This window comes from Scyliorhinus canicula, chromosome 17, assembly GCF_902713615.1.
Source record: "Scyliorhinus canicula chromosome 17, sScyCan1.1, whole genome shotgun sequence".
NCBI classification, from domain to species: Eukaryota; Metazoa; Chordata; class Chondrichthyes; order Carcharhiniformes; family Scyliorhinidae; genus Scyliorhinus; species Scyliorhinus canicula.
Window position 1 is genome coordinate 27,261,375 of NC_052162.1, and position 15,921 is coordinate 27,277,295.

At 48.0% G+C, this 15,921-nt stretch overlaps 1 protein-coding gene across 1 annotated transcript in view; it reads right to left on the reverse strand.

Annotated features, from left to right (window-relative positions):
* Positions 1-15,921, reverse strand: part of LOC119951674 (retinal guanylyl cyclase 2-like) — a 94,862-nt gene that overhangs the window by 24,737 nt on the left and 54,204 nt on the right. The window contains exons 11-14 of the mRNA XM_038774878.1: positions 14,165-14,314; positions 11,789-11,937; positions 11,450-11,613; positions 4,494-4,686 (exon numbers count right to left, since the gene is read on the reverse strand). Of these exons, the coding sequence (XP_038630806.1) occupies positions 4,494-4,686; positions 11,450-11,613; positions 11,789-11,937; positions 14,165-14,314 (656 nt within the window). The remainder of the gene's footprint in view (positions 1-4,493; positions 4,687-11,449; positions 11,614-11,788; positions 11,938-14,164; positions 14,315-15,921) is intronic.

Below are 15,921 nucleotides of genomic sequence, written 5' to 3' on the forward strand. Positions count from 1 at the left end.
TATCAGAACTGGGAGCATATACTGGTCACAAGGATAGAGGATTGTGTCCCGGGGGTGATAGGGGAAGACCAGACGGGATTTGTTAAGGGCAGGCAACTCAAGGCCAATGTTCAAAGGCTTCTAAATGTTATTATGATGCCCTCAGAAGGAGAGGAGGCGGAGATGGTGGTAGCGATGGATGCAGAGAAGGCTTTTGATCGGGTGGAGTGGGTTTATCTGTGGGAGGCGCTGGGAAGGTTTGGATTTGGTGAGGGCTTTATTGACTGGGTGCAGTTGCTCTATCAGGCACCAGGAGCGAGTGTGCGTATGAACCGGCTGAGGTCGGGGTATCTTAAACTACACTGAGGGACGAGGCAAGGGTGCCCCCTCTCCCTGTTACTGTTTGCTCTGGTGATAGAGCCACTGGCCATGGCGTTAAGAGCCTCTAGGAACTGGAAAGGACTGGTTCGGGGGCGCGGTGGAACACCGGGTCTCGTTCTACGCAGATTACCTACTCTTGTACATTTCCCATTGGAGGGGACGGGGGAAGTAATGCGAATCTTGCGGGAATTTGGCAATTTTTTGAGATATAAATTGAACATGGGGAAAAGTGAGATGTTTGCGATCCAGGCAAGAGGACAGAAGAGACTGGGAGAGCTGCCGCTTAGAATGGTAGGGAAGCTGTCTGGGCGCCAATCTGCGACAACCATCGGTTTGCCCCCGGCAGTATGGATGGGGGGTTCCGAGTATGGCGGCGAGCAGGGGCGGGAAGGGTGGCTGATATGTTCCTGGAAGGGAGCTTCGCGAGTTTGAGGAGCTTGGAGGAGAAATTTGGGTTGGTAAGGGGAAATGATTTTAGATACCTACAGTTGCGGGACTTTGTTCGTAGACAGGTCCCATCTTTCCCACGCCTCCCGCCAATGGGGATCCTCGACAGAATAGTCTCTAGGAGGGAAGAAGGGGAGGGCAGAGTCTCGGGTATATATAAGGTGCTCATGAGGGAGGAAGGGTCCCAGACAGAGGAACTGAAACTTAAATGGGAGGAAGAGCTAGGCGGGGAAATGGAGGATGGGCTGTGGGCAGAGGCCCTGAGTAGGGTAAACTTGACCGCGACATGTGCTAGGCTCGGGCTGATCCAATTTAAGGTCGTTCACCGGGCCCATATGACGGTGGCTCGGATGAGCAAATTTTTTGGGATAGAGGACAAATGCGCTAGGTGCGCGGGAGGACCAGCGAACCATGTTCACATGTTTTGGGCATGCCCTGAGCTGAGGGGGTACTGGGAGGGATTTGCGGGGGTCATGTCCCAGGTGCTAAAAACAAGGGTGGTGATGAGTCCAGGGGTGGCAATTTTTGGGGTTTCGGAAGACCCGGGCGTCCAGGGGGAGAAAGAGGCCGATGTGTTGGCCTTTGCTTCCCTGATAGCCCGGCGACGAATATTATTGGCGTGGAGGGACTCAAAGCCCCTGAAGACTTGAGTTGTGGCTTGCGGACATGTCGAGTTTCCTGGGGATGGAGAAAATTAAGTTTGCCTTGAGGGGATCTGTGCAGGGGTTCACCCGGAGGTGGCAACCATTTATTGACTTCTTTGCGGGAGAGTGAGCGTCAGCAGGGGGGTGGGGGGGAGGGGGGGTAGAGTAGAGTAGGAGGGAAAATATGGCGGGTAGTACCGGTGGGAGGGGAGCGGGCTTGTGCAATATGTTACGATGGAAGTATTGAAAGTACGTGGATGTTTGCACACTTTTGCCTTTTTTGCTTGCTTTCTTTCTGATGATGTCTGTAACTGTTTATAAAGCCAAAAACTACCTCAATAAAATTGTTTATTAAAAAAAAAAGAATGGTAATCCAGGTGGCCCGGAAATGGGAGGCACGACACAAGTTAAACCTATCCCGGTTGGTAGAACAAATGGACGAGGACTTTAAGAGATGGGACATGCCCCCGCTATCACTGGCGGGGAAGGCACAGACCGTGAAAATGACGGTCCTTCCCAGATTTCTGTTTGTCTTTCAGTGCCTCCCCATCTTCATCCTGAAGGCCTTTTTCAATTAGGTAAATAAGATTATTTTGGGCTTTGTGTGGGCGGGTAAAACCCCGCGAGTGAAGAAAGTGTTGCTGGAGCGCAGTCGGTGGGGAGGGTGGGTTGGCACTGCTGAGCTACTGCAATTACTACTGGGTGGCTAATAAAGCCATGATTAGGAAGTGGGTAGTGGGGGAGGGGTCGGCATGGGAACAGATGGAGGCGGCGCCATGTAAAGGCACCAGTCTGGGAGCATTGGTAATGGCACCTCTGCTGTTCTCGCCGGCCCCATACTCCACAAGTCTGGTGGTAGTGAGGCTCTGAGGATCTGGGGGCAATGGAGTGGAGGGAGCATCGATTTGGACCCCGATTTATAATAACCACAGGTTTGTACCGGGTAGGCTCGATGGCGGTTTCTGGAGTTGGCAGAGGGCAGGAATTAGAAGGACGGGGGATCTATTTATAGACGGGAGCTTTCCCAGCTTGAAAGCCTTGGAGGATAAATTTAAATTGCCAGCAGGGAATGGTTTTAGGTATTTGCAGGTGCGAGACTTCCTGAGAAAACAGGTGCCGGCCTATCCGCTGCTGCCGCCACGGGGGATACAGGATAGAGTAGTTTCCAGTACCTGGGTGGGAGAGGGGAAGGTATCGGATATTTACCAGGAGCTTTCGGAGGCGGAGGATACTCCAGTGGAGGAGCTTAAGGGCAAGTGGAAGGATGGGCTAGGAGGAGAGATAGAGGCGGGGGTATGGGCAGATTCCCTAAGCAGGGTTAATATCCCATCATGCGCCAGGCTCAGCCTGATACAATTTAAGGTAGTCCACCGGGCACACATGACAGTGGCTAGGATGAGTAAGTTTTTCGGGGTTGAGGATAGGTCTGCGAGGTGCGCGGGAAGCCCAGCAAATCATGTCCGCATGTTTTGAGCATGCCCGAAGCTTAGAGGGTTTTGGCAAGACTTTGATGAGGCGATGTCCACGGTACTAAAAACACGGGTGGTGCCGAGTCCGGAGGTGGCGATCTTTGGAGTGTCAGAAGATCTGGGAGTTCAGGGGGCAAAAGAGGCCAACATCTGGCCTTTGCCTCCCTGGTAGCCCGGGGACGGATCTTATTAATGTGGAGACACTCTAAGCCCCCGAGTGTAGAGACCTGGGTTAGTGACATGGCTGGGTTTCTCAGTCTCGAGAAAATTAAGTTTGCCTTAAGAGGGTCAATGTTGGGGCAGCACGGTGGCCTAGTGGTTAGCACAACTGCCTCACGGCGCTGAGGTCCCAGGTTCGATCCCGGCTCTGGGTCACTGTCTGTGTGGAGTTTGCACATTCTCCCCGTGTCTGCGTGGGTTTCGCCCCCACAACCCAAAAATGTGCAGAGTAGGTGGCCATGCTAAATTGCCCCTTAATTGGAAAAAATACTTGGGTAATCTAAATTTTTTTAAAAAAGAAGGTCAATGTTAGGGTTCTCCCGGAGGTGGCAGCCGTTCATCAACTTTCTCAGGGAAAATGAAAATGTCAGCCAATGCAGTATTCCAAGGGGAGCGGATTGTTGTTGTATGGTTGAGGTGCGTGAAGGATTGGGCTGTGGGCGAAATGATTATTTTACCATGTTGATGTCATTGTTTATGTTACTGTTATAAAAAATTTCAAATACCTTAATAAAATATTATTTTAAAAACCAATAAATGAATGTTCTGGGGCTGGGACAGGCAAAGGTTGAATCCTGCTTCACTCAGTCTTGGTCCAATTGGTAATGAGCAGTGAGGTGGCAAATAGAAAAGGAGGCAGCTTCCAGTGTGAAATGGGAAACCAGAGGACACAGGCACACCTTCCAGATACACTCCTGGCAATGGTTCTACTTCCTTCCTGTGTCTTGTGAAGTCATGTAGACTTCATGCATATGTTATATCCTTGGGTGCCACATTCCCAATAACCTGCAAACTTGTCTCACTGATATGCACAACACTTGTCTGATATCCTTACCAAAGGTCAGATTTGTGCAACAGGATTGAGCATTTGGATAAATTCAGTTTTAAAGGGTTTGATCCACAGCTTGGAGTGTTAAGATGCATGCTTTTTCTGGAGATTCCCTACACAATTACCACTCTTGAGGAAGGTGGAAGCCATGAGTCGAGACTCTCACTGTAAGGCAGAGAAAATTGAATATAAGTAAACCTGAGCAACTTTCCTCGTAGCCCAATGTGAACCAACGTTAGTTGGGCTGTGGAAGGAGGGAATCTGCCAGCTCTTCTCGTGAGAAACAGAATACGGGAGGTGGTAGCTTTTGATAGTGATGGGACAGATACCTTCTCTTTCAGTCAACTCATACCATCATAAGCCTGAACCCCTTACTTCTTCTCACAATGGTGCAAAACTACATCAATTGTATATTGACGGTAGAAAGAGCAAACTTGGCAGTAAGTAACGGAATAATTGCAGGCTTGTGAATCTGTAACTAAAACTAGTAATATTCATTGGCAATTGCTCATGTTATTTACCTACCTTATAGACATCATGATCGTCCAACACAGCATCAAAAAGAGTGTAGAGATCATTTAGCAGGTCGACCACTTCAATGGGTTCACTCATTGCTGATATTGTTGTAAAACCAACGATGTCACTGAAGTACAGGGTCACCTGGTCAAAGTACTCAGGCTCAACGTTGCAGCCAGTCTTCAGGGATTCTGAAACTGATCTAAAATTCAAGCGTTATCTTCCTACAAGATTTTCCAGTATGCAAGCTGTCAACAATTTTTGTGCACTGTTAATAGTCAGCATGCTGTTGGCTAACAGTATGGTAAGTCTGGGCTTTATCACACAGCGCAACTCTGGAGGGTTTGTAATAAAGAAATAACCTCAATAATTTAGGTTCATACGTTTTTTTGTTTTTGTTTTTTTAAATAAATTTAGAGTACCCAATTCATTTTATTCTAATTAAGGGGCAATTTTAGCGTGTTCAATCCACCTACCTTGCACATCTTTGGGTTGTGGGGGAGAAACTCACGCAAACACGGGGAGAATGTGCAAACTCCACACGGACAGTGACCCAGAGCCGGGATTGAACCTGGGACCTCGGCGTCGTGAGGCAACATGGCTAACCCACTAGGTTCATACGTTTAACAATGGTTGTTAGCATCCTGTGGTACCGTTCATGACAGCACGTTGAAAGCAATTGCAAGCAAACAATAACGTTTCAGAGGGAAATTGATGAAGGGTTTGCCCATCCCACCAATACCTTCCTGCCATCAGGCTTGGAATGCAGGGATGAGCAGACAATTGGCTCAAGCGATTAAAACACAAAAACAGTCGGTATTCGGAGTACATGTGCTGCTTTTGTGTGAATTTCTATACTCATCTGTACAATATTATCTATAATATTCACAGGATTTCTGAGGAGGCTGTTGCTCGTTATGCTCTCCTTAATTTGCTCTGTTTTAATTATGCTAGCTCAACAGTCGGCAGGTATCTTTCGATACCGCCACAAGGTTCAAAACCGAATACTGATCAAAGACTCGATACTTACTTACCAGTTAGTAAGTTTGAAATCAATGCACATTTATTTACACACACACACAGTCAATTATACTCATGCACAAACTCTACTCACTAAACTACAACTACTACTAAAAGCCTATACTTAGCTTCGGGCGCCCACTCAGTCAGAGGAACAATGGCCATTGTCCGGTTCTGAGGCTGCTGGCTTCGAACTGGTATAGAATAGTAGCTCGGAGCGCCTATCTCATAGTGTGCGTTGACTTTAGACTTATTTGGCTGGTGCTTGGCGAGCCTCTCGTCGCTGAGAGCCAAGGCCAAGATGAAGGTTAAGTAGAAGAGAGCGATCTGTCTTGGGTCTCCTTTTTATACCCCAAAGGGGCTTCGCGCTCTTTTGGGCGGGCCTTGAACTTGGCCCCAATTAATTGGATCATGTCCGAATCATTTGTATTGATTTTCTCCAATAAATGGGTGGTTGCATGATTGCTGGGCGGGCCCTAGGTGACCATTGGCCTGCCTTTGTTTTAGTCTCCATTGGCGCCGGGGAGTCTGCTCTGGTACCGATTGCTTAAATGTTTCTCTTTTGTCCCCGGAGATAGCTCATTACTATGCTAATGGCTTGTAGTATCGGTTTTGTCTGGGAGCTGCAAACTCCAATCCACAGGCAAACCTTGCACCTGCTTGTTTTCTTAGCATTGTCCAATTTTCCCTTTACTCTTGCAAATGTCCATTTTGAAATTGGGATGTGGCCACCCCAGGTGGCTACAAGGCTTAACTCATTGGTTTATCTATTTAAACAAAAGCAAGGCAGCATCACGATGGGCAGTACATCCAATCCCAGCTGGGACCATCCGATTCTGGCCTGCTTTTATCGGTCCCATTCAACAAGTCCCGCTTTTAGGCCTCTGCTCCTCAGTGGGGGCGCTTGTATTCCAGGTGCCTCATGGGGAGATCAATTGGGTCACCTCATGGGTCTCGTTGGGGTGACTACATTATCCCATTTCAGGCACCTGGTATTAGCATGAATATCTCCCTTGTAAGAAACAGTAATATTGTAATTGAAATATGTGAGGTTATTCAACCTCAAGGGGCATTGATGGTTTAAATGAAACACAGAAAGCTGTTTGATGTAGACATTGGATGGAAATTGATCAAATCTACCAGTATTGCAAAGGCAGGCAGCTAAATAAACCTGCTTAAAAACTGCAAATCTGTGCTTTATCGCAGCTGCACAAGGTCACTGGACTGTGATGCAAAACTACATTTTCAGGCCATGATATATGTAGTCGAGAGAGCCAAGGGTCAAAACATCGGACTGAAACCAACAAACAGTCGTACTTCAAAGCTGCATTTTGCTTTGATACATGAATTTTGCCATTTCAGTATGTTTGATGACAAAGAGCATAAAGGCACAATATGGCTGTTCCAGGGTTTATTCAACCCAACCTCAGAGATTCAATTAATTTAAGTCGTATGAACATTGGCGAAGTAACAAGTGGAGTGCCACAGGGAACAGTGCTGGGTCCTCAACTATTTCCAATACAGACCAATGACCTGGTTAAAGGGACAGAACATGTGGGGCGGGATTCTCCCCCCCCACCGGGTCGGAGAATTCCCGGGGGGGGGGGGGGGGGGGAGGGGGGTGCGAAATCCGCCCAGCTGCTCCGACGCCAGCTGCTGTATTCTCCGGCGCTGTTTTTTTGGGCGGGGCAGGGTTTACGCCGCGCTGGTGGGGGGCCGTTGGCAGCAGCCCCCCCGGCAATTCTCCGGGCCGCGATGGGCCGAGCGGCTGTTGTTTCCTGGCCAGTCCTGCCGGCGTGAAGCGGACATGGCCAATCACGGCGGGACCTGACTTTTAGGCTGGCTAGGTGAGACCTCGGGGGAGCGCGGGGGGGATCCGGCCCCCGGGGGGCCTTCACAGTGGCCTCGCCGACGATCGAGGCCCACCGATCTGCGGGCGGGCCTGTGCTGTGGGGGCACTCTTTCCTTCTGCGCCGGCCATGGCGGAGCCCTACAGAGGCCACGATGGCGCATGTGCAGGAAACATGCCGGCCGGAGGATTCCGCATCTTCCGGTTGGCCCGACACCGGAGTGGTTCGCGCCGCTCTTGCTCCGGCATTGGGCCATCCGGCCAGTTGCAGGAGAATCCCGCCCAAGGTTACTAAATCTGTGGATGGTACAAAGTAATTTAGGAGAATAGGTTGTGAAGAAGACATAAAAGGAGTCTGAAAAGGGAGTTGTAGGAAGGATGTAAGGAAGCCTCACGAGGTTTTGGACAGGCTAAGTGAATCGGCTGGCAAATAGCAGATGGAATATAATGTGAATATATTATGAATAAATATGAAGTTATTGACTTTGGTAGAGAAAAAAACGAAAAGGTAGAATATTTCTTAAATGGTACGAGATTGCAAAGTGCAGGTGTCCAAAGGGACCTGGGTACCCTTGTTCATGGGTCACTAAAATCTAGCATGCAGGTGCAGCAAGCAATTAGCAAGCCAAATGGTATGTTGGCTTTCATCACAAGGGGATTTGTGTACAGGAGTAAGGATATCTTTCTGCAGTTGTATAGAGACTTCGTGAGACTTCACCTGGTGCATTGTGCACTGTTTTGGTTGCCTTATCTAAGGAAGGATGTACTTGCCATAGAAGGTCTGCAATGGAAGTTCGCCAGATTAATCACTGGGATGGTGGGATTGTTTTATGAGGAGAGATTGAGGAGACTGGGCCTATATTCTCCAGAGATTCAATGAGAGTTGATCTCATTAATACCTTACAATTCTCACAGGGCTTTGACAGGGTGGATGTGAACAGGATGCTTCCCCTGGCTGGTGAGTCTAAAACCAGGTGATATATTCTCATGATAAGAGGTAGCCATTTAAGACTGAGATGAGAAGGAACTTCACTCAGTGGACGGTGGATCTTTGGAATTCACAACCCCAGAGAGTTGTGGAAGCTCAATCACTGAACATGCTCAAAACAGAAATCGCCAGATTCCCAGAGATTAATGACATCAAGGGCTATAGAGATAGTGCAGGGAAATGACAGTGAGGTGGATGATCAGCCATGATGTAATTGAATGGTGCAGCTGGCTTAATGGGCTGAATGGCCTATCCCTGCTCTTATGTTCCTGTATGGATAGGTTAAGTGAGTAGGCAAAAATGTGGGAAATGGAGTATAACTCCAATGAAGAAACTCTTGTGGTTGGTTCCAGTTCCTAATTATTTTAAATTTGATATGTTTGTTTTGAAAGCCTATTTAATTGTTTATAAGGTTGTTTTTAAAAAAAAGGGGCAGCACAGTAGCATTGTGGATAGCATAATTGCTTCACAGCTCCAGGGTCCCAGGTTCGATTCCAGCTTGGGTCACTGTCTGTGCGGAGTCTGCACATCCTCCCCGTGTGTGCATGGGTTTCCTCCGGGTGCTCCGGTTTCCTCCCACAGTCCAAAGATGTGCAGGTTAGGTGGATTGGCCATGATAAGTTGCCCTTAGTGTCCAAAATTGCCCTTAGTGTCCAAAATTGCCCTTAATGTTGGGTGGGGTTATGGGGATAGGGTGGAGGTGTTGACCTTGGGTAGGGTGCTCTTTCCAAGAGCTGGTGCAGACTCGATGGGCCGAATGGCCTCCTTCTGCACTGTAAATTCTATGATAATCTATGATAATGTGGGAAAATGTGATTGTGTCCACTTTGACAAGAAGAATAGAAAAGCAGCATATTACTTAAATTGAGAGAGACTGCAAAACTCATTGGCCCAGAGGGATCTAGGTGTCCTGGTACATGAATCACAAAAAGCTGGTACGTAGGTACAGCAAGTTCTTAGAAAGGCAAATTAAATGGCATTTATTGCAAGGGGAATGGAATATAAAAGCAGAGAGGTTTTGCCACAGTTGTGCAGGACATTGGTGAGACCACATTTGGGGTACAGTTTCAGTCTCCTTATTTAAGATAGGATATAATTGCATTAGAAGCAGTGTAGGGAAGGTTCACTTGATTGATTCCTGGGATGAAGGGGTTGTCTTATGAGGAAAGGCCAGGCAGGTTGGGCCTGCGTTCATCGGAGGTTAGGAATTGAAAGGTAGTCATCTTGAAGTTCCTTGAAGCGACTTGACAGGGTGGATGCTGAAAGGACGTTTCTCCTTGTGGGAGAGACTAGAACCAGGGGACATGGTTTACAAAAGGGATCTCCCTTTTAAGACAGAGATTAGGAAAACTTTTATTGTCAGAGGGTCATTAATCTGTGGAATTCTCTTCTCCAGAGAGTCATGGAGGCTGGATCACTGGTTGTTTTTAAGGCAGAGTTGGTTAGATTCTTGACTGATAAGGGAGACAGACAGTATGGGGGTGGTAAGGGAGGGGGTGCAGACAGGGAAGTAGAGGCCAAAAGAAGATTATTTTTTTAAAATTTAGAGTACCCAATTATTTTTTTCCAATTAAGAGGCAATTCAGCATGGCCAATCCACCTACCCTGCACATCTTTGGGTTGTCGGGGTTAAACCCATGCAGACACGGGGAGAACGTGCAAACTCCACACAGACAGTGATCCAGAGCCGAGATCGAACCCATGTCCTCAGCGCCGTAGGCAACAGTGCTAACCACTGTGCTGCCTGCTGAAATCTGATTAACCATGGTCATATCAAATGGTGGAGTAGGCTCAAGGGACTGAATGGCCTCCAGCTGCTCCTAACTGGTATTTCTGTTTGGAGGCTTCAAGAACATGATGGGCAGCACGTTATCATAGTGGTTAGCACAGTTGCTTCACAGTTGCTCCAGGTCCCAGGTTCGAATCCCGGCTTGGGTCACTGTCTGTGCAGAGTCTGCACATTCTCCCCGTGTCTGCGTGGGTTTCCTCCCACAGTCCAAAGATGTGCGGGTTAGGTGGATTGGCCATGCTAAATTGCCCTTAGTGTCCGAAAAAAGGTTAAGTGGGGATTACGGGGATAGGGGAGTGAGTGCCCAATTAATTTTTTCCAATTAAGAGGCAATTCAGCATGGCCAATCCACCTACCCTGCACATCTTTGGGTTGTGGGGGCGAAACCCACGCAAACACGGGGAGAACGTGCAAACTGCACACAGACAGTGACCCAGAGCCGGGAGCGAACCTGGGCCCTCGGCGCCGTGAGGCAACAGTGCTATCCACTACGCCACCATGCTGCCCTACCAGCTGACATTAATTGATGATGTCAATGTTTGTCTTCTTTTGAAATGCGAAGCTGCTAATTCCATAAGCAAGCTTTACTGAAAAAAGTTTAGGAGGTATGGAAATGGCCGAGGCGAGACTTAACCCCATAGTTTAAACAAACAGCCTAACATTTCATTTGGATGTTTTAGTTTAAGGTCGACCTCAATAGGACAGTATGACATTGTCAATGAAACATCCATGTCCACCTTAGACAAAAAAGATACAAAGGAATGATTTGGTGCTACAGTTGAGTAACTGAGTCAATTGCTGAAGAATCATTGGCTGATTATGGGCTGGATCCCACGGCTGTCCCCATGCCCAGGCTAAAATGTTAGCGGGGGGGGGGGAATCACACCCATGATCTTAATGGCTGCCCTGCCGCAATTTGAAGCTGAGAGGTGTGTTGATTGCTTTAAGTTGAGACCTCCACCTCTTCTCAGGAGGAAGTTATGCCTTGGAGAGCTGGCGGACAATCAGATGACTGGCCAGCGGGTAAATTAAGCATGAGAACTTATGGCAGCCATTCCCAATCTTCTGCTTATCCCGCATTCATATGCATGTTCCCCACTGGCAGGATTCAATGAATCATCGTCAGATGTAAGAAACCTGGCTAATTTTCTCTCCTCCTTAACCCAGGTACGTTCTTCTCATCTGTGTGGGATGAGTTAACGCTTGAGCCGTTTCTAGAGTTTTTCAAGGGAAAATCAGTACAGAAATCGCCATCAAGGCTCGGGGCAAATGCATTATAATTTGAAAGAAAAAAAAACAAACAAAAGGAATATACTCACGGAGGTAACATCTGTGACAGAAGCTTCTCTGTTTTCTGTTTCTCCATTTCTAACTCTTCAGTTCGTTCCCTTATCAGATCTTCTAAATTACTGGAATATTGCTCAAGCATTCTCAGCATAGAGTCAATAATATTGGTCTTTCTACCCTTGTTAATATTGCTGAACTGCAAGAGCAGAAAGAGATAAATGTATGTGATATAAACAGTGCAAATTTAATGCAATAAGTGCCCAAAGAAAGGTGGAAGGTATGGCTATGTAGCTGGGTTGCTATGACTACAATAAGGCTAGCTAAATGCACAGAACATAGGATGAGGTAAATTGATTAAAATAAAAACTCACGTAATCAAAGACTTCATCAAAGGATGGTCTTCTTTCAGGTATTTCATTCCAGCATTGCTTCAATAACTGAATACACTCTATAGGAGCGTGATCTGAGGTAATAACGGGCCTGAGCAGAGGAGAATGTTTTTTTATATTCTGGATAATTTCTGGAAGAGATCAGTGGATACAATTAGCATAATTTCGAAATCTTTTATGGATAGGGGGCGGGATTCTCCGACCCCCACTCCGGGTCGGAGAATCGCCGGGGGGGCGGCGTGAATCCCGCCTGCGCCGGCTGCCGAATTCTCCGGCACTGGAGATTTGGCGGAGGCGGGAATCGCGCCGCACCGGTCGGCAGGCTCCTCCCAGCGATTCTCCAGCCCGCGATTGGCCGAAGTCCCACCCGTTCTATGCAGGTCCCACCGACGTAAACTGGAGTTGGTCCCTTACTGGCGGGACCTGGCGGTACGGGCGGGTTACGGGGTCCTCAGGGGGGTGCGGGGTATCTGGCCCTAGCAGGTGCCCCCATGGTGGCCTGGCCTGCGAACGGGGCCCACCGATCCACGGGCAGGCCTGTGCCGTGGGGGCACTCTATTCCTACGCGCTGGCCGTGTAAGCCTCCGTGATGGCCGGAGCAAAGGTGAAACCCCCCGCGCATGCGCAGGGCGGAGTCCCTTTGGCCCCAGCTGGCGCGGCGACAAAGGACTTCCATGCTGGCCGGCGGGGCACAAACCACTCCGGCGCCGGCCTAGCCCCTGAAGGTGCGGAGGATGCCGCAACTTTGGGGAGACCCGACGCCGGAGTGGTTCGCGCCACGCCACTGTGCCATTTCTGCCCGCCCCGCCGATTCCCGGAGAATCCTGCCCAGGGTTTTTTTTCTGTTTTAAATATGCTTCTCCCCTCTTCTACACTGAAGGCACTGGCTCATCCTGAGCACAGTTTCACAGGATACAAGGAGAAAAAAAACAAAATGGTGACTGCTGGAATCATGATGACACACACACACACCCACAACCCCCCCACCCTCCTGTCCCCGCCCCGCGATAATGCACAAAGCATGCAGAAGATCATTCAGTGTCTCGAAAAAGAAAGACAGGCTAATTATTCAAGTGTAAATCTGGACAGAAGTGAAAAGTGCCAAATAATGGCACAGTTTAAGAGGGCTGGAAATAAAGAAAGGTTCTACCTGGTCTAAAAGAGCTCAACTGGATCATTTTGGATTTAGCCCTTTTAAGAAGGAAGAAAGACCTGCCTTTCACGACTCAGAACATGCAAAATCACTTTGTAGCTAATTAGATACCTTTGAAGTGTAGGAAAAGTGGCTGCAAGGTGCAACAAACAGTAATATGTTTAACATATGAACTATGAATTTGGAGCAGAAGAAGGTCACTCCTCCCCTCGTGCCTGCTCCGTCATTCAATAAGATCATGGCTGATCTGATTGTAACCTCAACTTCCACATTCCTGCTTACCCCCAATAACCTTTCGACCCCCTTGTGAATCAAGAATCTATCCAGTTCTCCCTCAAACATTTGTTTTCATAAATTTAGAGTACCCAATTCATTTTTCCAATTAAGGGGCAATTTACCGTGGCCAATCCTCCTAACCTGCACATCTCCGGGTTATGGGGACGAAACCCATGCAAACAGGCAATGTGCAAACTCCACACGGACAGTGACCCAGAGCCGGGATCGAACCTGGGACCTTGGCGCCGTGAGGCAGCAGGGCTAATCCAGCGCACCACCGTGCTGCCCCAGTTCTCCCTCAAACATCATGGACTCTGTCTTTTGAGGAAGATAGTTCCAGAGACTCACAACCCTCTGAGTGGGGAAACTTCTCCTCATCTCTGTCCGAAATGAGCAACCACTTATTTTTAAACTGTGACCCCCCCAGTTCTAGATTCTCCAGCAACAGGAAACATGCTCTCCACACCCACTCTGTCAGGGCCCCTCAGGATCTTAAAGGTTTCACTCAAGTCACTTCTTATTCTTTGAAACGCCAGTGGATAGAAGCCTAACCTGTTCAAACCTTCCTCATAAGACAACCCGTTTTTCTTCCAGCTTCACTCTGCTGTTTGCCCTCCACTACCTCAGTCCAGGATCCATGTCATTCTGAAGGGAGAATGATGGAAGGCTCGCTAACCATGAGTTAAGTTGATTCTCACCCCAGCCTCACCAGAGTCGCATCCATGAAGTATTTGGGCATCGTCACTGGATAGGTGTTAGGAGGGAGAACTTGGCTGATTTCCCGAGACGTTAAAGCATATTGTTGTATGATACTGCTGCCTGTCTGAGACAAGCCCAAGGATTAAGCCACTTCCTAATTCTGCGCAATGCATTTACCAATTAAGATATTGGGGGAACCTGCACTTTAATGTCACACAGAAGCTGCTTACCTTCTGCAGACATATCGAACATGCAAAATGGTTGACCTCGTATAATCACCTCTTGCATTATGATTGAGAAACTATAAATATCACCTTTGAAGGTACCATTCATTAAAGGGTTAGGCTTCCGCAGTATTTCAGGAGCAGTCCAGAAGAATTCTGAAATTTAAAAAAAGTATCAAATTTTAAAAAAGTATCAAAGTATTGCATGCAGTATATATTTGCAAATCAAAACCATGGGCTGAATAAAACTTTTGCGGTCAATGTGCAGGGATCCACAGCCGGAGATTCCAACCTCCGGGCCCGCCGTCAGTGTAGTCTCGATAATACACTAATTGCTGCCAATTAGTAGCCAGGCTGGATTACAGACCGTCATCCCGCCTAATCAATGCTCCATAAAATCCCTACAGTGCAGAAGGAAGCCATTCAGCCCATTGGGTTAGCACCAACCCTCCGAAAGAATGCCCTACCTAATCCCACTCCCTCGCCGTGACCCTGTAACCCCACCTAACCTGCACATCTTTGGACTGTGGGAGGAAACTGGAGTACCTGGAGGAAACCCACACAGTCACGGGGAGAGCGTAAACTCCACACGCACAGTCATACAAGGTCGGAATCAAACCCAGGTCCCTGGCGCAGTGAAGCAGCAATGCTAGACACTGTGCCACCGTACTATGCAGAGGCATGCCCAGTCCCAGAGACTGCAGGCCGTGAACCGGAACTTTAAAGGGCCCTCTTGCACGGGCGACGTTGTAACAGTTCTCTGCGTTGGTCTGTGGCCTCCAGACAGGTGTTATTAGCCACGACTGCAGCCGATACCCTTTGTCACCGTTAAGCTGGAGTCAACCCCTCACGGGAGGGAGCACCTCAAAGGTTTCGGGCACTGCCGAGTTCGCTAGGACAAATATGTTATGCATGCTGCCAAGGTACCGGGCGCAGACGTGCATGATGGTCACGCACCACCTGCACATTCATTGAGTGGAAGCCTTTCCCATTGATCAAGGGCACCCCCTCATGTGCCAGTACCCGTAGGAGGATATGCCTGTCCCATCTGTCACCCCCTGGACCTGGGCATACCAGCGATGACGGCGCATCCTGCTGCCCAGGCAACCTAGTGGGCTTGTAGTGATCTGTGTATATGTAAATACATGATTAGTAATGTGCAGTCAGTACAGTCAGATGATCACTAGATGGCAACACTAACAGGGACTATAAAAGCTGTTTCCTGCTCTTTCTTTAGGTTTTTTGTGTATATTGCAGCTGGAGGATAGACGTGACCAGCTCAGAGTGTACTGTATTATATTAATTGTTAATTTAATCTAATCTTAGTTAATTATACTCTGAGTCAAAGTATTAAAGTAAAAGAACTCACAAGTATATTATTTTGCTACTCAATCAATGATTTGCAATCGACTGGAAGACTTCGACTGTTTATCATCAAGTACAGTACAACTCAGCAAGACAAATGAGTAGCTACATATTACACCCCTGTATTATAACATGGTACTGGGTAACAAAAGCTTTAAGAACAACGAGTAGACAGATTAGGGAATTAAAGAAAAAGTTCCAATACCGACTGTTCGACTGTGGGAGGCTTCGCAGCAAATGATCCTCGACAACAAATCGATTTGATGGACCACGTTCAAGCTCCATGGCAGCTGAAAACTACCGGTAACTTATTGGCAAGACAAATGAGTAGCATATATCTTAGACCCCTGTTATATAACAGGGCTAACATTAAAGTTAATATAGTCCGTTGCCCAGTA